Source organism: Rana temporaria, chromosome 9, assembly GCF_905171775.1.
Source record: "Rana temporaria chromosome 9, aRanTem1.1, whole genome shotgun sequence".
Lineage (NCBI taxonomy): Eukaryota > Metazoa > Chordata > Amphibia > Anura > Ranidae > Rana > Rana temporaria.
In genome coordinates, this window is record NC_053497.1 from 119,315,931 (window position 1) to 119,340,073 (window position 24,143).

A 24,143-nucleotide genomic window follows, 5' to 3' on the forward strand; every position below is an offset into this window, starting at 1 on the left:
CGGTCCCGATACCGATACTGGTATCGGTATCGGGACAACCCTACTGGACGGCCTGTGTATGATGTTTCAGAGAAGCCAAATGGGCCTTGCAAGAGACTGCAACGTAACCTACTTCGCCCATGGTGTGTTCACTGCAGATTCACTGTCGGCTGAACCTGTCCCTGATTTTCCTCCATCTACCAGATGGGACAGCAGCCAGGGAGATCCTCAATAGTAATTCAGCAGAGCGGTACCTACCCCCTCTGCCACCAGTAGAGGAGTTATCCTTAGCTGAAAGAGCTACAGATATTCAGGCTTCTTTCACTCCTGTTAAAGCTGAGCCCCTTGTGGATGAAGTGTCGCCTGTTGGTTCTGATGCAGAGGAGGAACGGTGCCCTGGGTCCCCAGAGGGAGATGGACAGTTGCAATTCCGGAGCCTTGTTTACCCTGGCGCACTACCAGGGGACTGAAACCTGTCAAGTATTCTGATTAGGTGACTTGAACTGTTATGACTGTTTATCTGCTTGTTATGCTATTGCTTTATTTAATTGCTTTTACCTCGGTGAATGCCTAGGACCAGCAGCGGACGGACCATTCGGGCACTGCCCGAGGGCCCCATGCCACTAGGGGGCCCCATGCCACTAGGGGGCCCCATCAGGGTTGCCAGCCCCAGTAAAACCAGGGACAGTATGTAAAAATCTGTGTTTTTTTACATCTGTCCCTGAAATGTCCCTTACAGACATCCTTTTGGTCTAAAAATCCCAAGATTATAGCTGCCCCGCCTCTCCAGTACCTATTCAGTGTGTATATACTGTGTGTGTGTATACTGTGTGGCCCCATAATCTCCTATTGCCCGAGGGCCCCATAATCTCCTATTGCCTGGGGGCCCCATGAGTTGTCAGTCCACCCCTGCCTAGGACTGCATTGTTTAAGTGGGAGGAAATGTAGGTAGCCTCCTCACATACAGTTAACTGTGACAGGACAGTCATGCTGGTGGCTGAGAGGAGAAGTGGGACTACAATTGTATCATACTTGCTTCCTCATGCAGAAATGTCATATTCAGAATGTGTTTGTGTTTTCCTGCTGTTTTGTGAAATCCTGTTGAGACTGTAACTGTTCTCTAACTTGTCTCCAGCAACCATCTTGGAAAAGCCTCATGTTCTGATTGGTGTCAAGTTCTCTTGAGATTTTGTCCACCATTTTCTGTTAGCTTCAATATAAAAGCCACCATTTTGAGACGTGTGTGGAATGAGTGAGGGAACGCTAGGCCCTACTCAAGGAGAGTGTTCCAGCCTGTAGGGACAGAACAGGGATCCTCAGGAGTCCTGCCTATCAGCACTGCTGCTGTGCTTGTGAATAGAAGATCATCTAATGTCGCGTACACACGATCGGATTTTCCGTTGGAAAAACCTTGGATGTTTTTTCTGATGGAATTCCGCTCAAGCTTGGCTTGCTTACACACGGTCAAACAAAAGTTCTCTGAACTATCGACCGTCAAGAACGTGGTGACGTACAACACTTCGATAAGCCGAGAAAACAAAGTTCAATGCTTCCGAGCATGCGTCAGAATTTGGGCGTCAGAATTGCTACAGACGATCGGAATTTCCGTTTGGAATTTTTTCCATCTGAAAATTTGAGAACCAGCTCCCAAATTTTTGTTGGCGGAAATTCCGTCAGGAAAAGTCCGATGGAGCCTACACAGGGTTGGAATTTCTGACCAAAAGCTCACATCTGACTTTTCGTGTCGGAAATTCCGACCGTGTGTACGGGGCATTAGACTGTATTTTTCTGTTAAATCATCTCTGCTGCATCTGCGGATGCGGTGCCTTGTATAGCACTGATGTGCCTGAAAAGAAGAATAATAACAGTGCCAGTTTACTGAGCTGCATTCTGTATCTTTGGTGATGAATGGATTGTGAATCTGTAAGAAAAGAAATAGCTGCACATCCAGGAATTTCCGATTGCCTTTTATTGTTCAAAGTAATAACACCAAAGACACCAACACGAGGTCACGTGGACTGCTGTCCAAAGGTGCCCCCCCCCCCGTGCATCTTTATCCAAAGTGGATGCACTCTAATACAGGAGGTGTTAGAAAAAAATGTATATAATGTTTGGGGGTTCTAAGTATTTTTTTTAGCAAAAAAAAGTTTGTAACTTGTAAACACCAAATCTCAGAAAGAGGCTCGGTACTTAATTGGTTAAAATGATTGAAGAGAGCATTTGAAATGAATACAGTAAGGATTATCTGGGATTTGATTGATTGGGTTTAGCTAATATCCTACTTTTGTTTCATAGGCAACAAGAACTTTTCCAATTTGTCATTAGTCCAGCTCTGGGCCGGAATTCTTACACGGAAAAATATGCCTTCATATATAAGTAAGTTCTGTAATATACCTCTGTATGTGTAATAACATACTGGCAGCATTCTATGTGAGATAAAGTGATTGTAAACGTCTGATTTATTTTTTTGTTATACCTACCTGCTCTGTGCAATGCATTTGCACAGAGCAGCCCTGATCCACCTCTTCTGGAGTTCCCCCTACGGCTGGTCCTGGCTTCTCCCCATACCAATTGCTCCTATAGCAAGCCGCTTGCTATGGAAACACTCATGCGGGCTCACTCTTGAGCCAGCTCTGTGTATCCATTGACAGACAGAGTGCAGCTTAACCCCCCCCCCCTCACTGGCTGTGATTGACAGCTCCGCTTGTCTTTGAGCAAATGAGGAGTGAGAGAGCCACTAACGTCCTGCACATTGCTGGATCGAGATCGGACTAAGTATTAGGGGGGCTGGGGGCTAGAATGAATTAATGTTGAAAAAACGTCTGCCTTTAGAACCACTTTAAGTGGGACTATTTTAAGAAAATTATGTCCTGATAAATCACTTTAAGGGGGCTAGCCCCTTTTGCAGGTGCTCTCTTTCTAATTTAAAAACAGAGATGGAACCATATTGAAGTTGAAGGCGGAGACGAAGTCTTTGCTCTAATTCACTTGTATGTGTACATTTTAGCTTGAGCTATTGAGCACTGTAATCAAGTTATTTTTTTCCCCAACTTTGGTGAAATGTATGAAAATGAGCTTAGAGCTGCTGACTCAAGGGGTACATAATATTAACATGTAATATTTTATATCTTATTTAACCTTCAACTGATTCCTCCCTTTCTCCTGATCCCTCACCTTCTCCCGATTCCTAATCTCCTCCTGATTCCCTTCTTAGATCAGACAAGATTTCTGTGAGGGATCAGTATAAGTACCATGACAATGACACAAAGAAACCAGACGTGTTTGCTCGGGAACCATATGTGGTCCGCTTCACATTGCGATATGCAGGTCAGTAAATGGGGGGAACATTGCAGGTTCTGAAATGGTTCTCAATCGTGGCAGGTCCCGGCGCCGCCATCCTCACTAAGGGAAACAGGCAGTGGAGCTCTGCGGCTTCACTGCCCGGTTCCTACTGCACATGCGCTATTCGCGCGGCGCTTTATGAATGGGCGGCTGTTGTCTGGGACCAGAAGACAACGCGAGGAGGACAACCAGCTGCGGACTAGGAAGAGGCAGATTCGGAAGATCTGCCTAGCAACCACCATTTCTGGTAAGTAAAAAAAAAAAATGTTAATTTTTTTTATTTATTTTTTTAGCATTTAGATGTAATTTTTATTTTTAGGGTGGACCTCCGCTTTAACTGAAATGTGTGATTGGTTGCTGTTGCACAATGTTTGCATGTCATCATTTTTGTACAGCTTTAGCGGAATTGTGGTACAAGAGGGAAATCTTTTGGTGAATGTGTATTTTAGCATGGATTGGTGTAGATCAGGCATGTCCAAAGTCCGGCCCGGGGGCCAATTGCAGTCCCCGTTCCAGTTTAATGTGGCCCCCCTGGTAATTTGGATATATACTGTATTTATCTGTGCTGCCTCGGAGGGGACAGGGAGGGGCAGAGAACAAGTGCTGTCAAATACATACAGGAGAATCTCTAGTTTTCCCTTGCGGCATCTGTAATAGGAAGTCTTGTCTCCTGGGCTGCCATTGGACAAATACTCTGTCTATCATTGGAGGCAGGACATTGCATCAAAGAGGCTGCTGTGTAAACAGGAGATTTTCCTGTATGCAGGGCTTTTTTTCAGGGGGAACTTGGGGGAACTCAGTTCCACCACCTCTTGCTCAGACCCTTTAGTGCCTGCTCACCACAATCACTTGTAAATACAGAAGTCTGGTTTCTGTGTTCACAAGTGACAGCTCTGCACTCTGTGTGTAACCACCTGAACTCTGCATTCTGTATGTAATGTAATCCTGGTATTTAATGGCCCTTTAAGACCCTTCTACTGTTTGTGAAATCTGAACGGGGTCGTGGTTGAGTTCCTGCACCTATTTTCTGAGAAAAAAAGCTCTGCCTGTATGTAATCTGTTGGTGCTTGTCTGCCCCCCCCCCCCCTCCAAGCCTGCAGATGGGCATTGATCAGGCTGCATTCATGGCAATGGCGAGGCTGCATTGATGGGCAATGACTTTTATTTTGCTTCACAGTTCTTTATTTACATTTTTTTTCTTGAAACTTCTTTTCTAAAGTTAAGGTTAGTGTTATACACCGATAAATACAGTATATCCAAATAACACACCCAAGCTCATCTCTTTACCATACACAGCCACAAAGGCAAGAGGGAAAGGCAAGAGAATTCTTGTTGGGCAGTGTATTAGTGCTCGGGCAAACACACTTAGACCAAATTTTTTTTTTTTTTTTTTTTAAATTTTTTATTTCTCATCAAAAAGTCGGTCCTCGCGAACCACCAATACACACAAGTTACATTAGTAAGAGTACAAATCAAGCACAATCACAGAGATGTCTATAGGTCTTTGGTTTTTACAAGTAATGTCACAGTGGGATATGAGGGCGTGACCGAGAACTCCCGGAACTTGTCTCTAAGAGGGTACATCAGACCTCAGTTGTCCTGGCATTGGGGCTCGACCGGGCCGACCTCCAGATCTATTTTCCGTTTTCAGTGGAGAAGAGAGAGTAAGAGTTAAAGAAAGGTATAGAGAAATCTAACAGAGTGAAAATAGGAAGAGGGGAAGGGAGGCGGGTAGGGGAGGGGTGGGGGGGGGGGGGAGGAGGGGGGGGTGTCTGCACGAGCAGGGTCAGTGTAAAGCGCCCCCACGGGGGCGTAACATGAGTCTAATTCGTTCATGTACATGTAGGGTGTCCTAAGGGATAGGCAATGTATCCGTCAGTGGGGTTGGAGCTGGGCATTCGATCCCTCTGAGACTCTGTCCCTCATCTGAGTACTTGAAGATGTTGTAAAGCTGCCACGTCTCAGAGTATGTCTCGTGGCGTTGCTGGCTAGAGAGTATCAAGTCCTCCATTCTACTGATCTCGTCTACCTTATGTAGCCAAAGAGCAACTGTCGGGGGGTGAGGTGACTTCCATCGGAGAGGCACGCAGGCCTTGGCCGCGTCCAGGAGGTGGCGAACCACAGACTTCTTATAAACTCCAGATGGCATGTTGGTTGCGTGCAGGAGAAAGTAGCCCGGGTCGTCTGGTACCACGTATCCTGTGAATTTTTGGGCGATCCGTCGTACCTCTCCCCAGAAGCCCCTGATTCGTGGGCAGGTCCAGAGGATGTGTAGTAGGGTGCCCCTGTCCCGCTGGCATCTCCAACAGACGCCAGCAGAGTTGGGGAACAGTTTATTTAGGAGGTCCGGGGTCCTGTACCAGCGGGAGAGAATTTTATAATTCGTCTCCTGAGTTTTTGCGCATAGTGAGGATTTGTGTGTGAAGTGAAGTATGGCTTGTTTTTTGGCGGGTGAGAACTGTGTGTTCAGGTCCCTTTCCCATTTTTCCAGGGCTGGTAGCTGATATCCTCCAGATGGTGCTATCAGCATGGCATACAGTAAGGAGAGAGCGTGTGGGAGCACTCCAGATTCCTCGCACATCTCCTCCAGCTCAGTCATTGGAACTTGTCCCGTCGGGGGGGCAGGGATGCTACTTAAAAAATGAGACAGTTGATGTGCTCTCAAAAAGTCAAGGCGGTAGGCGCCGTTGGGGTCTGTCAGTTCTGCTGCCGATCTCCATTTCCCCCCCGCACTAAAATGGGATGCCTGGAATAGGCCATCCCTCATGAGGTTAAGGAACTTCCTATCCCGTAACCCCGGGACAAAGAGCGGGTGACCAATGATAGGTCTGAGAGGAGAGTCCCCAGAGGCCAGGGATCGCCGAGCCATAAGGTCCGCACAGACCCTAACTGTATTTCCTATTAAGGGGTGGTTTTTGACTTAGACCAAATTTTAATGGTTCAAAGAATGTCAGCAAAATGGTCGGCCCTTACGCATGTTCACTTCATCAAATCTGGCCCTATTTGAAAAAAGTTTGGACACCCCTGGTGTAGTTAGTAGTTAAAAGCTGGCCATAGATGGATCGAAATTCAGCCGGTTCAGCACTAGATAGAAAGGATAATTTGCCACAAATTTGTGGCAGTATTCAAGAAGCAGTCCCTGTACTTTGTTTTTGTTTTTATTAAAGGGAATTCAACTTAGATGGGGTAGGGGTAAGTATGGAGATGCCCACATGATTGAAGAAATAAAGAATTGGGACTTCAATTACAGTGCCTTGCAAAAGTATTCACCCCCTTGGCGTTTTTCCCGTTTTGTTTACTCACAACCTGGAATTAACATGGATTGTTTGAGAATTTGCATCAGTTAATTTACAGAACACGCCCACAACTTTGAAGATGTTTCTTTTTTATTTTCAATCTGCATAACTATTCACCCCCCTAAAGTCAATACTTTGTAGAGCCACCTTTTGTGGCTATCACAACTCCAAGTCGCTTTGGATAAGTCTCTATGAGCTTGCCACATCTTACCACTGGGATTTTCTGGCCATTCCTCCTTGCAAAACTGCTCCAGCTCCTTCAAGTTGGATGGTTTGCGCTTGTGAACAGCAATCTTTAAGTCTGACTACAGATTTTCTATTGGATTGAGGTCTGGGCTTTGATTATTAGGCCATTCCAACACATTTACATGTTTCCCCTTAAACTACCCAAGTTTTGCTTTAGCAGTGTGCTTGGGGTCATTGAAAAAAGGAAAAAAAAAAAACTGCGCTAAGATTAAACAAACAATTACATGTGTCCACGAAATTGCAAAAAGTGCTAACAAAAGCTAGAACAAAGCTGTGACTTTCTGTGAAACATCAAACCAGTGATCAAAAATAGAAAAAATATAAAGTCGCGCTAAACTATATAGAGAATAATTGAATATAAACATATGCACAGTGTGTAAAACAAAATAAAACTGGCAAATATTAAATAGTGAAAATTTCCAAATACAGGACTAAATGTATGAACGTATAGCTGGATTCAGGTATGCGGGCGCATCCTTGCAGCGGCGTAGCGTATTGTATTTACACTACGCCGCCGTAAGTTAGCAAGGCCAGTACTGTATTCACAAAGTGAAATACAGTGAGGATGTGGGGGCCGTGTTTTATGTATATGAAGTGTGACCTGACGTGGTTGACGTTTTTAAGAACGGCGCATTCGCTGTCCGTGTACATATCCCAGTGTGCATTGCGGGTAAGTACACCGCACGGACGTATTGGTTTCGACGTGGACGTAAATTACGTCCAGCCCTATTCGCGGATGACTTACGCAAACGACGTAAAATTTTCAAATTTCGACGCGGGAACGACGGCCATACTTAACATTACTAGTCCAGCTATTTGATGGAATAACTATACGCCTGAAAATGCCTTACGTAAACGGCGTATCTGTACTGCGTCGGCCGGGCGTACGTTCGTGAATCGGCGTATCTAGTGATTTACATATTCTAGCGGCCAGCCTAAAAATTACACTTTAAGATACGAGGGTGTAAGACACTTAGGCCGCTCGTATCTTAGCCTAATTTAAGCGTATCTGGTTATCAGAATACGCTTAAATTTGCGTCGGCGCAGATTCAGACTTAGGCTGGCGTATCTACTGATACGCCGGCCTAAGTCTTTCTGAATCTACCTATTTGTCTGTAAAATGAATCACAAAAATAGTTCATAAATAAATAAGAGTCCACAGCTCCTCTGGTCCTCCCCCTGCTTCTCTGTTCCCCCCAGGTGAGCGCTGCGGGGAGGGAGAGACAGAGGAGCGGAGGGGGTGTTGGTCTGCTTTCACTGAAGCCGGCCCACTGAGCCATCGGCACACGGGGAAACTCCCTGTAGTCCCAATGGCCAGTCCATCCCTGGGGTATGTGCAAATAAAGTCCTTTAGAAAAAAAAAGGAACATCCAATGGTAAAAGAGGAAGGGGGTAGGAGGCAGTATAAGATTATCTTTTTAATTTCTCCCTGCTGGAAAATTGCATTCTCGCAGCAGCTGATCAAGGCAAATTTTCTATCTGTCTTTCAAAACTTTTTATCTATTTTACATGTGGAAGGACTGAAAATAGTTTTGGTTCACATTGTGGTTACACTGTCACTTCCTATCCTAGTGACATCTTGGTTTCTGAGCAGCAAAATAGACCACAATATGAACCAGCAGAATTCTTCTCTGCTGTATCCAAAACTGAAAAAAAAAGAAAAAAAATATATATATATATATATATATATATATATATATATATATATATATATTTTGTGTATATATACATGCATTACCTCTCCTTCTCTTCAGACCTGCAAGACCTGGTTGTGATTCCGCAGCATACCGTCCCAGATAAAGCTGATGAGGAAATTGAAGCCCTTTATGATGTATTTCTGAATGTCACGAGCCACTGGCGCTGTAATGTAAGTAAGAATCAATTATTTTGATTTTTTTTTTTTACTAAAAAGCAAATTCAACTCAATCAAAGCCACTAAATACACCAGTGAAACGCATACTGTACTTCTACATGAATAGTTTTAACTGATCATATAATTGCTGTTCTGTTTGCTACATACAGTGAAAAAGTTTTCATACCCCTTGACATTTTCCACATTTTGTCATGTCGCAAAAAAAAACGTAAATGTATTTTATGTGATAGACCAACACAAAGTGGCACATAATTGTGAAGTGATAAATGGTTTTCATTTTTTTTTTTTTCTACAAATAAATATGTGAAAAGTGTGGCGTGTATTTGTATTCAGCCCCCCTGAGTCAATTCTTTGGAAAACCACCTTTCGCTGCAATTACCTTTCGCTGCAATTACCTTTCGCTGCAAGTTTTTGGGGGAAGTCTCTACCAGCTTTGCACATTTTTGCCCATTCTTCTTTGCAAAATAGCTCAAGCTCTGTCACATTGGATGGAGAGCATCTGTGAACAGCAATTTTCAAGTCTTGCTACAGATTCTCAAATGGATTTAGGTCTGGACTTTGCCGGGGGCCACTCTAACACATGAATATGCTTTGATCTAAACTATTCCAGTGTAGCTCTGGCTGTATGTTTAGGGTCATTGTCCTGCTGGAAGGTGAACCTCCGCCCCAGTCTCAAGTCTTTTGCAGACTCTAAGGACGCGTACACACGGTCGGTCCAAACCGATGAAAACGGACTGAAGTTCAGTTTCATCGGTCCGTGTGTACGGCCCATCGGTCTGTTGTACTTCGGTCCAAAAAAAGAGAACTTGCTTTAAATTGGACCGATGGACGGCTGACCGATAGGTCAAAACCGACGGTTAGTACGCAAAAGCATCGGTTCAAAACCCATGCATGCTCAGAATCAAGTCGACGCATGCTTGGAAGCATTGAACTTCGTTTTTTTCAGCACGTCGTGTGTTTTACGTCACTGTGTTCTGACCCGATCGGTTTTGGAAACGATGGTGTGTAGGCACATCAGACCATCAGTCTGCTTCAGCGGTAACCTGATGAAAACGGTCCGTCGGACCATTCTCATCTGATGGATCGACCGTGTGTACGCGGCCTAACAGGTTTTCTTCTAAGATTGCCCTGTATTTGGCTCCATCCATCTTCCCATCAACTCTGACCAGCTTCCCTTTTCCTGCTAAAGAAAAGCGTCCCCACAACATGATGCTGCCACCACCATGTTTCACAGTGGGGATGGTGTGTTCAGGGTGATGTGCAGTGTTAGTTTTCTGACACACATAGGGTTTTGCTTTTAGGCCAAAAAATTTTATTTTGGTCTCATCTAACCAGTCCCCCACATGGCTTCTCACAAACTGCAAAGGAACTTCTTATGGCTTTCTTTCAACAATGGCTTTTTTCTTGCCACTCTTACAGATTTGTGGAGTGCACGACTAATGCCGCGTGAACGCGATCATTTTTCGGGTTGTAAAAAACAAAGTTTTTCAGGCTCTAGAAAAAACAAAGTTTTTTTCAACTTCATCATTAAAACGACGTTGCCCACACACGATCGTGAAAAAAAATGCTCTAGCAAAGCGCAGTGACGTACAACACGTACGACTGCACTATAAAGGGGAAGTTCCATTCGTATGGGGCCACCCTTTGGGCTGCTTTAGCTGATTTCGTGTTAGTAAAAGACAATTCGCGCTTTTCTGTCTGTTACAGCGTGATGAATGTGCGAACGGTAGTTTTACCAGAATGAGCGCTCCCGTCTCATAACTTGCTTCTGAGCATGCGCAGGTTTTTCACGTCGTTAAAGCCCACAACCCAAAAAACAACATAGTTTAAAACGTTGTGAAAAAATAGAGCATGTTCGAAAAAAAATTGGGCCGTTTTTTTAGAACACGAAAAATGCTCTGAAGCCCACACACGATCATTTTAAATTACATTTTTAAAAAACTTTGTTTTTTACAACCCAAAACATTATCGTGTGTACGCGGCATAATAGTTGTCCTGTGGACAGATTCTCCCACCTCATCTGTGGATCTCTGTAGCTCCTCCTCCATGGACCTCTTGGCTGCTTCTCTGATTAATGCTGCTCTTATCCAGCCTGTCAGTTTAGGTGGACGGCTATGTCAAAATGTCACTTCACTGTTGAGGGTCGTCCTGTGTTCCAACTCTCCAGTAATCCTGCCTTACTTAACATTTCCTCCTTTTGCTCCTGGTGCCTGGAACATGGAACAACAGCACTTTTCTTTTACAAAAGTTTTATTAATGGACAACCCAACATATATGGCCATGGGATGGTTACAGCTTGTAAGAAACAGATATGAGGTAAAAAAAAATATATGAAAAACAAAACAAAGACCAATTATAAAAAAAAGAGAGAACGTAAACAATAACATTACACAAGTCACAAACATAATGACCTAGGTGACTAAGAATGTAAGGGAGAGTCCAAAAGCAGCCTTTCGAGGTATCATGGGCGTCATATCATGCCTACAGACCTAAATGTCCAATTATAGAGTCTGAGATATCTAAACAAAGGCATGCAGAGTCTAGAGTCTCCCAGTTGGATAGGGTAGAAAAAAAAAAGGGAAACATTCAAAGATAACATAAAAAGTTATATTATTAAAATAACCAGGATGACAGCACTTTTCAAGGCAGATTGGCTCCCATTATATAGATGTAGCGCCCTCTACCATAGTGTTAGTGGTAAGGATTTTTGTGGTAGCTGGCAGGCAGTTAAATTTAGGCAGGCCTATGCTGCATGCTAGGCCTGTTTGTTTTTGATCTGGGGCGCAGGGAGTGGTTAGTGTAGCAATGGGTGTGGCCACCTGTCCTTAAGTTCTTGGGCACCTCCCCTGCTTCCAGGGAGAATGTTCTGGAAGGGGGACAGGACAGGGAATTGGAGCGACAGGGAGCTCATGTGAGGAGCCCTGACCAATCCCCAATTGGAATTGTCATCGGGCAGGCCTCCTTCATAAGCTCAGGTCCAGCCCACTGGAGGGGAGTTGTCGACTGGGTTACATAGTTACATAGTTAGTCAGGTTGAAAAAAGACAAGTCCATCCAGTTCAACCACAAAAAATAAACAAAAAAAATAAAAAAACACAGTACAATCCCATACACCCAACTTCATACCCACAGTTGATCCAGAGGAAGGCAAAAAACCCCAGCAGAGCATGATCCAATTTGCTACAGCAGGGGAAAAAATTCCTTCCTGATCCCCCGAGAGGCAATCGGATTTACCCTGGATCAACTTTACCTACAAATCTTAGTACTCAGTTATATTCTGTACATTTAGGAAAGAATCCAGGCCTTTCTTAAAGCAATCTACTGAGCTGGCCAGAACCACCTCTGGAGGAAGTCTGTTCCACATTTTCACAGCTCTAACTGTGAAGAAACCTTTCCGTATTTGGAGGTGAAATCTCTTTTCCTCTAGACGTAAAGAGTGCCCCCGTGTTGACCGTAAAGTGAATAACTCAACACCAAGTTCACTGTATGGACCTCTTATATATTTGTACATGGTGATCATATCTCCCCTTATTCTCCTCTTCTCAAGGGTGAATAAATTAAGTTCCTCTAATCTTTCCTCATATCCTTCCTCCATGCCTCTTATCAGTTTGGTTGCCCTTCTCTGCACTTTCTCCAGTTCTCCGATATCCTTTTTGAGAACTGGGGCCCAAAACTGAACTGCATATTCCAGATGAGGTCTTACTAATGATTTGTACAGGGGCAAAATTATATCTCTGTCTCTGGAGTCCATATCTCTCTTAATACAAGAAAGGACTTTGCTCGCTTTGGAAACCGCAGCTTGGCATTGCATGCCATTATTGAGCTTATGATCTACCAAAACCCCCAGATCCTTCTCCACTACAGATCCCCCAGTTGTACTCCCCCTAGCATGTATGATGCATGCATATTCTTATTCCCTAAGTGCATAACCTCATCTGCCACTCAGTCGCCCAATTAGGTGAAGTGAAGAATGGAGTGTTAGACTGCAGCAGTAGGCCCATCCCCATCCCCATCTGGGGAGGGGGGGGGCGGTGCGCGCCTAGATGGAAGAGCTTGGGAGCTGGGAACCAATCACTCTGAGCCAATTCCTGTTTTTGAGTTAAAGGACTGCAGACTGTGTTCAGCATGTACACTGTGTTGGATCAGATTTCTATTTGACTTTGCTCCATAGTGGGCGCCCTGGACAGGTAAGTGTCCATTTTTTTAAAGTCAGCAGCTGCAGTATTTGTAGCTGCTGGCTGTTAAAAAAAAAAAATTCCGGTGCACCTCTGCTTCAACTTATTTTTCGTAAACAGGAAGTGAGGGAAAATCTCTCCATTGGGACACAGATAGCAAAACATAACATTCTACAATTAAGTTGGGTAATAATGACAACCATTATCAGCGCTTAGACACAGCGGCAACGCTGTAATTGGCGATATATAAGTGTAAACATTATTATTATTATTATTATTATTACACTATATTTGCATGAGAAAAATATGGTTTCACTTCAAGTGGCAACATTACATTTTCAATGATTCTCACCTGCTTTGGAATCTACTCAGGAATGACTTTCCCTTCTTTATATTTATAACAGAATCTGGTTTTTATGGGTGACTTTAACGCTGGATGCAGTTACCTCTCTAAGAAGAAGAGGCGCACTCTCCGCCTGTATAGTGATCCAAAATTTCACTGGCTGATTGGGGATGACATTGACACTACAGTGAGAGAAAGCACAAAGTGCCCTTATGACAGGTGAAAAAGGGAAATCTATACAGTATTGAGAAGGTAGATGTGAGCCAGGACCAGCCAACCAACCAGGCACATGAGGCATCTACTATAAAGGCCAAATGTCTGCTACTGTGGTGGCAATAGGACAATATGTCTGTACTCATGCCCTCAAATTATCCCCTCGATTATTCCACAGAATGGTGACCATATATTGTACAATACTGCCTGCCTTAAACCTCTACTAAAGAAGAATTTAAGTTGTCCTAAAATGCTGGTTGCCTGGCTGTCAAGCTGAATTAGTAGGAATGGGCTGCTGTACCTGCGACATGCATGTGCACCTATGCTCATGCATAATTTTAAGTGTTACTAAACTCAGAACAGTAAAATCAGTCTGTATATGCAGCATAGCATGCTTGTTATAGTCACTGTGGAACTTAAGGGGTTAATTCTCTGCATTGTGTAAAAAGGCTGTTTTATCCTGTATGCACAGATCTTTCCCTCCCGCACTGTCTATTTGGGAAAGGCCAGCTAACACAGGCAGGGTAGCCAACCTGCACATGCTGAGATGTGTCTTTTATGCTGGAGAGAACATTTACTTGTTCTCAGAGCTACTCAGGTCAGTCACATGATACTGACATCACATTATGTGGGCGTGTATACATGCTGTAGTGGAAATCTCCTCCTACCTGAACTCTCAGCACTGGAGAAACTGTGCAGTTTTCATGTAACTGTGGTATACAGATCAGCCAAAAAGGTATATACTGACAGTATTTTAATGTATTAATAAGATTTATATTCTTGTGGGAAAAAAATAAGATTTATAAGCTGTGGGGGGGGGGGGATTAACTATTTTCATATTACTGGGTTTAGCAACACTTTAAGATGTGGGGTTTCACTTGGTGGAATCACGTATGAGGAAAGGGGTGTTCTAAATGCATTAGCCTTCCAACTGTCGTATACATTGTGAGACGGTATCGCCTAATGGCTGGAGTTGATTTCTGATACGCTTGTTTCCTATTATGTTTGTGAGTATACTATTGATCTGAGAATGTGATGCATTACAGTGATGCCACACTGGAGTGTTTTTTATTCTTTGTGGATAAAACCTACTTAAGGCATACTAAAGTGGCATCACAGTCAATATTACTGCATTTAATCATAGCATGGCTTTTAAGTAATAATTGGTTTATCTTCAAGTACTCCTTTCAGTAAATACAAGAGTGTGAGAATAAGATCCTTATGTCACAATATACAGTCAGTTCCATTTTTCACAAAAGTTCCACCTATTTTTATTAGCCGCTTGCCTACTGGGCACTTTTAAAAACCAGTCCTACAGCTCCAGTCAGGTGATTTTTTTGCCTAGGCTCAGATGATATCATGAGTAATCTGCAGGCAGGAGAAAGCATTTTTACAGTCTCTAACTTAATGTTACTTTTCTTCTACAGGATAGTGGTGTACGGTGAGGAATTGGCAAATTTGGTGAATTCTGCTGGAATTTACAATTTTACAAAGGAGTTGGAACTCACAGAGGCTGAGGTATGGAGTGAAGATGAGGAGATTGTCATGACTTTGAGATTAATAAAGTATTTATGAGCTGACAAATTTAAAGGAATGGGGTATTAGATTTGGATAGGGTGTAGAAGAGTTAAATTGTATGGCAGTTTTTTCATTGATGAGGGAAATTTACCCTCACATCCTGTCTTCAAAATGAATAGGAATCTTTCCAATGGGGACACAGACAGCAATAAATCCTATTAGAGATTCTAACCTTTACTTGTTTTATTTAAACCAAACTATTGTGGGGGCGCTCCACCTAAAGTGGGCTCCCGCACAGAAAACAATTTTGTGGAATACAGACCCTCAAATCCAAGCACCTTTAAACAATATAAGAGGGGGAAAAGGGTACCAAAAAACCCTGGGGACTTTTTAAACAGTGGTAATAAAGTGTAATAACACAAATAGTATAAGAATATAGAAAAATGTATTTTATTTCATAACAATAAATCTATAAAAACCATCCGACGGGTATTGAGTTGTTAACTTCAAAACATGAGTATAAGAAGACCTGTTGCAGTATTTGCTCGCTCTACATGTTTCGCTCCAAATTGAGCTTCTTCAGGAGCTTGAACAGGTAATACTACAAAATATCAAGAAACAGGGGGATACAAGGGATGGAAACAAGAATTAGTAATAATAGGTGCATATATACATATATACAAAAATACATATAATAATTCATAGAAATATATATTGTGTTAATATAAGTTTACATATAATGAGGTGCAGAATAATGGCGCAAGCAGGCTTACCACATGGGACCGGATCACTTCAAAAATGAAGGCATAATAGGAATAAGTAACTGCACATAACGTTGTCAAGATACTGGAACCATGCATCAAGAAGTCTCGATAGTTAATCTGAGGCCATAGTATAAAGAGAGCCTGATATATCAAAAAATATATATATAAATACAAATGGGTCAAATTCACTTGATTATCAAGCGATTACAACCCAGAACTAGATTTAATTAATTTTTAATATAAACGAAACATACCTCACTTTAGTAGTGAACTATGGAACCAATAAATTTGCCCAACAGGGACACCTGTAATAATTTCCGTGGTAATGCACCCCAAGTTCCTCCAGATGCCACACATCAGAAGATGACTGGGTGCCTCATATGCACAGGCAGTGCAGATCTCTATAGGGGATCATGTAAGAAAAAATATATATATTAAAAAACAATAAGCCCAAAACACCTATAAGGGGTTAATAACACCATCTAGGTGGTTGATTTGCGGTGTCTCAAAGAGACAGTTACCTGTATTAGGGCGCAGTCCCAAACAAACATTAGAACTCCACAGCGTTAGGGCGACCGAGCCTGCAAATGGCTCCGTTTGCCATAAATTATGCCAGGGATTGCGGCTGAACGCTGCGCTCTTAAATACCATCCCGGCGGCGTCTGAAATACGCCGCTGGGATGCAGACATGTGACAACGGCACCAGATCTCCTCCCATTTGTTGTGCGTCAAACCAATGGCTGCAGAGGTGTCCCGCGCATGTGAACACACGCTGTAATGGGACGGACTGCCATGACGCCGAGGCGTTTAACGCCATATTGATTGAGGGAAAACAACCAGGCATGGGAATAGCAACTAGATGAAAAGAAGGCTGCAGTATGAATGTAAAATGTGCAGCAAAACAATGGGAATACAAAACCAAGACCAAGACGGGGGATAAATGATGCCAAAGAGTCAAAAAGGAGGGGGACTGACAATGAATGAGAGATTGATTAAACAATCAGACAATGACAGTCCCCCCGGGTCCTTACGGCCTGGATTGAAATCAAGACAAAAGACAATGGCCCCAAGAGACGACACGTATGTGAGGAGAACCAATTGATTAACAATTGGGTATTTTCAAAAATAGGGAAAAGGTTTAGGTTCCTGCTTGCACTGGACCAAAAAGAAGATTATAAACACAATAGTTTACGGATAGCATCCCAAAGAAATTGGTGCCTTCCATGATTATTAATGTACAAAAAACGGTCGCATGGGGGAGGAATGCGCCAAGATTATGCACCAGTGAAAAATAAATTCTGAAAACGAGTAGCATTATTTGGAAAAAGGTACATGATTACAATATTGATATACATAATAACCAAAAAAGGCAACAACATCATTTATTCATAAACACAAAAGAAAAGAAAAACAAAAAAAGGAGGAAAGAAATGGGAAGAGAAAAATGTGAATAAAAATAGAAAATATACTATATATAGTTATAAAAAAGGTTTGAAGCTGAATGCTTCATTTAACCCTGGAGATTTCAAGGCGGATAACATATGTATCCACTTTGCCTCCTTTTGAAGGAGTAATTTGTCATAGTTCCCCCCTCTTTCTCCCTGAGGGATGTACTCAAGGGCTGAGAATTTCATTTTGCAACTGTTAAACTGATGAAAAATGCCTATATGGCGACTAATAGGAGTCTCCATTTTCTTTTTGGAAATTAAAGCAACGTGATCGCGGATGCGATGGAAAAAGGGGCGCTTCGTCTTTCCAATGTAAAAAGCCCCACAATCACGTTGCATAATATATACAATACCAATAGATTGGCAAGTCACAGAGAAAGCCATGGACATATCCACAGAACGGACAATTGTGGCAGGGTCTGGTCCCCTTGGACCCCTTTACGAGGGGATTACGGGAACAATGGTGGCTGTGGACCAAGTTATCGCAAAGCGAGCGCGATCTTTTGAAGGTAAATTCAGGATAGTCCTTGATGTACTTAGATACTGTGTCATCGCTCCTCAACAGGCACCAATATTTCTGTAAAATCACACGTATTTGTCGGTGATGACCCGAAAATCGTGTAATTAACCATACCCCAGGATTGACTTTTGCTGATTTGAAGTTATGAAGAAGAGATCTACGATTTTGATGTTTGGCCCGCAGATCGGCCTTTTTAAGACATTTGTTACTATAGCCCCGTTCACGGAAGTGTGATTAAAATTGCTTAGCTTCATGTTCAAAATCAGATATTGTCCATATGGTATATTCGAAATTAGAGATTTGGGGTGCGAACTCTTGTAAAAGAGAATTGCCCGCTAGTGGTTTGCGAAATAGAGTCGTGCCTATAGTGCCATCCTCATGGATCAGAATTTCAATATCCAAAAAAGTCAAACGAGTCTGGCTGATCTCGAAGGTGAATTTCAGATTGTAATCATTCACCTTCAGGCTATCCAAGAAAGCCATTAGGTCAATATGAGACCCCGTCCATATAAAGAAGATGTCATCGATAAATCTGTGCCTTAAAGGTATTTGTTCAAAAGGTACCTGCATATTGTCTTGATGTAGAAGGTTCCTCTCCCACCCCCCCAGGTACAGGTTGGCGTAAGAGGGGGAACACTTGGTCCCCATAGCCACACCCTGTACCTGGAGGAATTGGGAGCCACCAAAAAGAAAAATATTATTGGATAAAATTAAATCAAGCAGATATAGGATAAATCTATTGTAGGAGGGAGAGGCCTCATTACTCTCTGAAATTAAGCCCTCTACAACCGGAACCCCTAAATGATGGGGGATGTTATGAAATAAAATTATTTTTCTATATTCTTATACTATTTGTGTTATTACACTTTATTAGCACAGTTTAAAAAGTCCCCAGGGTTTTTTGGTACCCTTTTCCCCCTCTTATATTGGTCTCCCACACAGTTTACACTAAAATTTGGTTACTGACACTAACAACTGTGCATATGCAGCTTTCTAAATTATTCCTCTTCAAAAGAAAAGTAATATATAAGTAGCATGCTTGTTATAGCCATTCTATGGGCTAGGCATAGCTCAGATTTCTATTGGTTCACTAAGGTCCAGTAATTATTATTATTATTATTATTATTATTATTATTATTATTATACAGGATTTATATAGCGCCAATGGTTCGAGTAGCACTTTACAACATTAACCACTTAAGCACCGCCTAACGCCGATATACGTCGGCAGAATGGCACGGCTGGGCACAGGCACGTACATTGCCTCTAAGAGCCCAGCCGTGGGTCGCGCACGCCGATGCATGCATGCGACCCGGTCCGAAGCTCCGCTGGACCCGATCGCCGCCAGTGTTTCTACCTATAGGTAAGCCTATATATATATGTGTGTGTGTGTGTGCGTGTGTGTTTGGAGCAATGAGCACCATGAAACACTTGGACATTTAATATGAATTCACTAATTATGGAGTTTTTTGATCATATTGTTGTTTTCTTTTGCACATTTATGTATTTTAGCAATGCACTTGAATTTATGAGATGCAGTTGTATGCAATTTTGTATACATAATATTTGGTTGCATTGGTTTGATTATCCATCGTAAAGGGATAGCGCACTCATTTTTGTTCATTTTACTGTATGTTGTTTGCCTCTTCAGTGATCCATTTTTATGTTATCTTGCAGGCCCTGAAAGTCAGTGATCATTATCCAGTGGAGGCAGATCTTAACCTCAAATATAGTAGTGCTCACACTTTGCATCCATCGGTTATCCTCCTTGTTCTGAGTGTCTTAGCTGCTGGAGGAACAAAAACTTTACAATGAGGGTAAAGAAAATGTCCAGAAAAACAAAACCACTTTCTTGCAGATGAAAACCCAGGACCTCTATCTTCTGATGCTATTTTTTTATGCTTACCTTATCCCATTGTGTGTAATATAATGATGAAATGTGTAATTTGGTGCTTTGTGTTATCCTATGACCTACAAGAAGAGCAAAGACACTTAACTTTTCTAACCACTGGCTGTCTCCTCTCTCTGATTACTGTAGTTTTTTTTTATAGATCTCAATATCCTTGCTTATATTGCTGTCCCTGAATTAAAGGGGTTGTAAAGGGGTTGTAAAGGTCCTCCTTCACTTATCTCATCCTTCCATTTTGCTTTTAAATGTCCTTATTTCTTCTGAGAAATCCTCACTTCCTGTTCTTCTGTCTGTAACTCCACACAGTAATGCGAGATTTCTCCCTAGTGTGGAGTGTTGTGCTCGCCCCCTCCCTTGAGGGGGCGAGCAGGAGAGTCAGGACACACCAGGAAGAAAGCCTTGCATTACTGTGTGGAGTTACAGACAGAAGAACAGGAAGTGAGGAATTCTCAGAAGAAATAAGTACATTTAAAAGCATAATTGAAGGATGAGGTAAGTGAAGGAGGACTGCACTAAGGTAAAGGAAGCTATTTAGGATTTTTTTTACCTTTACATCCCCTTTAAGTCTTCTGGACTGCATTAACAAAAGATGGGGGTCCACATCAAATATAGATCATGAGGTTTAATGACTTGGAAATAATAGACTTCAATAGCTGATATGAATGTTAGTTTAAGAATACAATAAAAAATCTTCTGCGCTTGGGTGTTTAGTCTAAAAAGGGGGGGGGGGTGTGTGGTGCGTCTCTGGACACCTGCAGACTAGACCTGATGTTGAGGGGATCAGACAATATCACAACTGGCTGACGCGTTTCAAGGGCGCACCTTTTTCCTCAGAGCCTAGATGGTCAATGACTCTTCTCTCCCAGTTACCTCTATATGTATCCACGTGTCCACCCCCCAAGTAACACCCACCCAGAAAGGTTACACTCATCTACGAAATAAACACATGCCTACCTTGTGATAGAATAGAATGGGCCCCCATCCAGACTTCATAGTTTTACTCCAAACTAGGATATGATGGATATAAATTCCAGCCACTTGTGATATTGTCTGATCCCCTCAACATCAGGTCAGGTCTGCAGGTGTCCAGAGACGCAGTCTGACCAATTGACAAGCCTTTTTTACATTTGTGACTATAAACATTGCTTTTATGCTTTTAATAAAACAATTTACTATTGGTAATGCACAAGGTCGGTGCGCCCTCCTTCTTTCCTTTTTTTTTTTGTTAGTGTAAGAAGCATTGATGGAACTTTCTGGAATTTGTGGGCAAAGAAGATTGCCTAGGTGGCTTTATTTTTGGACTGGTCCAGTTGTAAAGTCTCTTTTTTTTTTTCCTTAGTTGTTTTGTTTTAGAGCCCTGTTTCCATAGTTCACGTCTGGATTCTTTGATACCTGCATTCTCTGTTTCTACAGTCTTCATAAGCTCTTCCGGTGCAATAACATGGATGTCCTCAGGAATGTTTTTTTGGGCATTTGAATCTTAAATAACATATATATGTTCCACCTTTTCTACCTCGTCTGCAGGTGATTCTGGGAAAGACCTGCATATGTATCGGGAGTAATGGGACTACAACATCTTCTGTAGCATTAATGCTTTCTCTAAAAGTTATTCAAATATCCTATACTTATCTAAGATAGTATTGTACTTCGATATTGTACACAATGCTGATAAAATTGTTGTCACTTAGCCAGATTCAGAAAGACTGGCATAACTTTGAGGCGGCGTAGCGTATCGCATATACGCTACGCCGCCGTAAGTCAGAGAGGCAAGTGCTGTATTCACAAAGCACTTGCGTCCTAAGTTACGGCGGCGTAGCGTAAATGGGGCGGCGTAAGCGCGCCTAATTCAAATGAGGAACAGGGGGGTGTGTTTTATGTTAATGACTCGTGACCCAACGTGATTGACGTTTTTAAACTAACGGCGCATGCGCCGTCCGTGGACATATCCCAGTGTGCATTGCTCCAAAGTACGCCGCAAGGACGTATTGGTTTCGATGTGAGCGTAAATTACGTCCAGCCCAATTCACGGACGACTAACGCAAACAACGTAAAAATTTCAAAATTCGACCCGGGAACGACGTCCATACTTAACATTGGCTAGGCCAGCTTTTTGTTCGACTAACTTTACGCCGAAAAAAGCCTTATGTAAACGACGTGAAAAATGCGCCGGCCGCACGTACGTTTCTGAATCGGCGTATCTAGCTCATTTGCATATTCTATGCTGAAATCAATGGAAGCGCCACCTAGCGGCCAGCGTAAATATGCACCCTAAGATACGACGGCGTAGGAGACTTACGCTGCTCGTATCTTAGTCTAATTTAAGTCTATCTGGTTTCCAGAATAAGCTTAAATTTACGACGGCGTAGATTCAGAGTTACGACGGCATATCTATTGATACGCCGGCGTAAACGTCTCTGAATCTAGCTATTTGTGTCAATCTGTAACTGAAAGCCAGGAGGTGTAAATGATGTCCTCCAGGGGCATCCATCATGCTCTGCAGAAAGCTTGACCCTGTTGTTGGTGGATCTAATAAGCTCAGTTCCTGAATAAAAACTGAACAAACGGCAGAGTTGGCGTTTTGAGGTCTGCTTACCTTTTATTTCTAAAGTTTGTATCCTGGGGGGTGTTAAAGCTAATGTCTGGCTCATACTAAACAACAAACAAATGGCATTTTGGGGTCTACTAACATTTATTTCTAAAGTTTCCATCCTGGGGGAGGGCAAAAATATTGTGGCTCATATATAATGTATGTAGGTTGCAACATATGTGCATGAATTGTATATAGATGTACAGTACTGACACCTTTTTAAGGGTTAGGCCACTTTTTTAATCAAGTCATTTTTATCAAGTGTTTTATAAGGTTTACAAACAGAAACCTACATTTTTTTAAACTCCCAACAATGGGGTTACTCACATAGGTAACAAACAGTTGCTGGTAAAATTCTGCATGAAGTGATTATACGACAAAAATAATTGTTACATAAGAATAATGTTTTTCAAAGGAATGTATGCTTTAACAATAAAATACGTTTGTACAAAAAGGAAAGTTCTTGTGTCATTTTTAGGTTATCTGAACTGTCTAAATATGGGAGTGTCACTTCATATATCCAGCCATACCCAAATTTCAAAGTTATTTATCACACGTAAAAAAAACTGTAAGGACAGTCAAGTGTCACAAGATTACTATTGTTTTAGCAGAATGAACTATGGAGGGATTTATAAATGGTATAGAGGGTGGGATAAATTGCTTGATCTCTGTGTTTGCTGATGACACAAAAATATGTAGGGCAATAACATCACAGCAGTATATAGAAACTTTTACAAGAGGACCTGAATAAATGAATGGAGTGGGCTACTAGATGGCAAATGAAGTTTAACATTTGTAAATGTAAGGTAATGTACTTGGGGGGGGGGGGGGGGGGGAGTAAAATATAAACGCAAGGTACTCTTTAGGGGAGAACATCTTGGGGATTCCATTCCATGATGGAGAAGGATCTAGGGGTCATAGTAGAAGACAGAATGAGTAATAGCATGAAGTGTCAAGCTGGATCTACCAAAGCTGGCAGAATATTAGCATGCATCAAAAAGGGAATTTACTCCAGAGATAAAACGATAATCCTGCCACTTTATAAAACTCTGGTTCGGTCGCACCTGGAGTATTCCATCTGGTTCTGGTCACCAGTCCTCAGGAAGGATGTAATGGAGCTGGAGAGAATCCAGAGAAGGGTTACTAAATTAAAATAGGAACTGGAAGACCTCAATTATGAAGAATGACTACAAGCACTAAACGTATTCTCCCTGGAGAAGATACGCTTGAGAGGAGATATGTACAAATATGTACAAATATCTCAACGAGTGAAGTATGAAACTTCTCAGTCCCAGGGAGTGTAAAGCCCTGTACACACGATCAGTCCATCCGATGAGAACGGTCTGAAGGACCGTTGTCATAGGCTATCCGATGAAGCTGACTGATGGTCCGTCGTGCGTACACACCATCAGTTAAAAAACCGATCGTCTCTGTTGTGACGTAAAACACAACGACGTGCTGAAAAAAACGAAGTTTAATGCTTCCAAGCATGCGTCGACTTGATCCTGAGCATGCGTGGATTTTAAACCGATGGTTGTGCTTACTAACGATGGTTTTTTTTCTCATCGGTTAGGAATCCATAGGTTCAATTTAAAGCAAGTTGGCTTTTTTTTAACCTATGGTTAAATAACCTATGGAGCCCACACACGATCGGTTTGGACCGATGAAAACGCGGGAAATTTGAAAGTACGCCGGCGTATCAGTAGATACGCCGGCGTACTTTGTCTGTGGATCTGGCCCAATGTCTGCAAGGTAGACAGACAGAATAGTGTAAAGATTCTGTTAAAAAACGAGTAAATACCTATTAAATTCCTTCATCTATATCACCTCCGGCATTCTAGTTTCTGTTCTCTCATTTACTTCCTGGTTTGTGGCGCTCGTTCATGTAAGAACTACATTTCCCAGTATGCATTGCGGCACGCCCAGTAATT

General features: G+C 42.3%; 1 protein-coding gene and 1 long non-coding RNA gene across 3 annotated transcripts in view; one reads left to right on the forward strand and one right to left on the reverse strand.

Moving 5' to 3' along the window:
• Positions 1 to 19,820, forward strand: part of LOC120913933 (deoxyribonuclease-1-like 1) — a 74,705-nt gene extending 54,885 nt beyond the window's left edge. For both annotated transcript variants that reach the window (XM_040324291.1, XM_040324289.1), the window contains 6 exons: positions 2,275 to 2,355; positions 3,194 to 3,306; positions 8,618 to 8,730; positions 13,315 to 13,472; positions 14,894 to 14,984; positions 19,394 to 19,820. In XM_040324291.1, coding sequence (XP_040180225.1) covers positions 2,275 to 2,355; positions 3,194 to 3,306; positions 8,618 to 8,730; positions 13,315 to 13,472; positions 14,894 to 14,984; positions 19,394 to 19,531 — 694 coding nt within the window. In that variant the 3' untranslated portion in view covers positions 19,532 to 19,820. The remainder of the gene's footprint in view (positions 1 to 2,274; positions 2,356 to 3,193; positions 3,307 to 8,617; positions 8,731 to 13,314; positions 13,473 to 14,893; positions 14,985 to 19,393) is intronic.
• On the reverse strand, positions 15,413 to 16,764 carry LOC120913936. The gene is made up of 2 exons (XR_005743598.1): positions 16,270 to 16,764; positions 15,413 to 16,149 (listed from the first exon to the last, which is right to left on the reverse strand). It is a non-coding gene; the product is annotated as an uncharacterized LOC120913936 (long non-coding RNA).
• Positions 19,821 to 24,143: the final 4,323 nt, after the last annotated feature.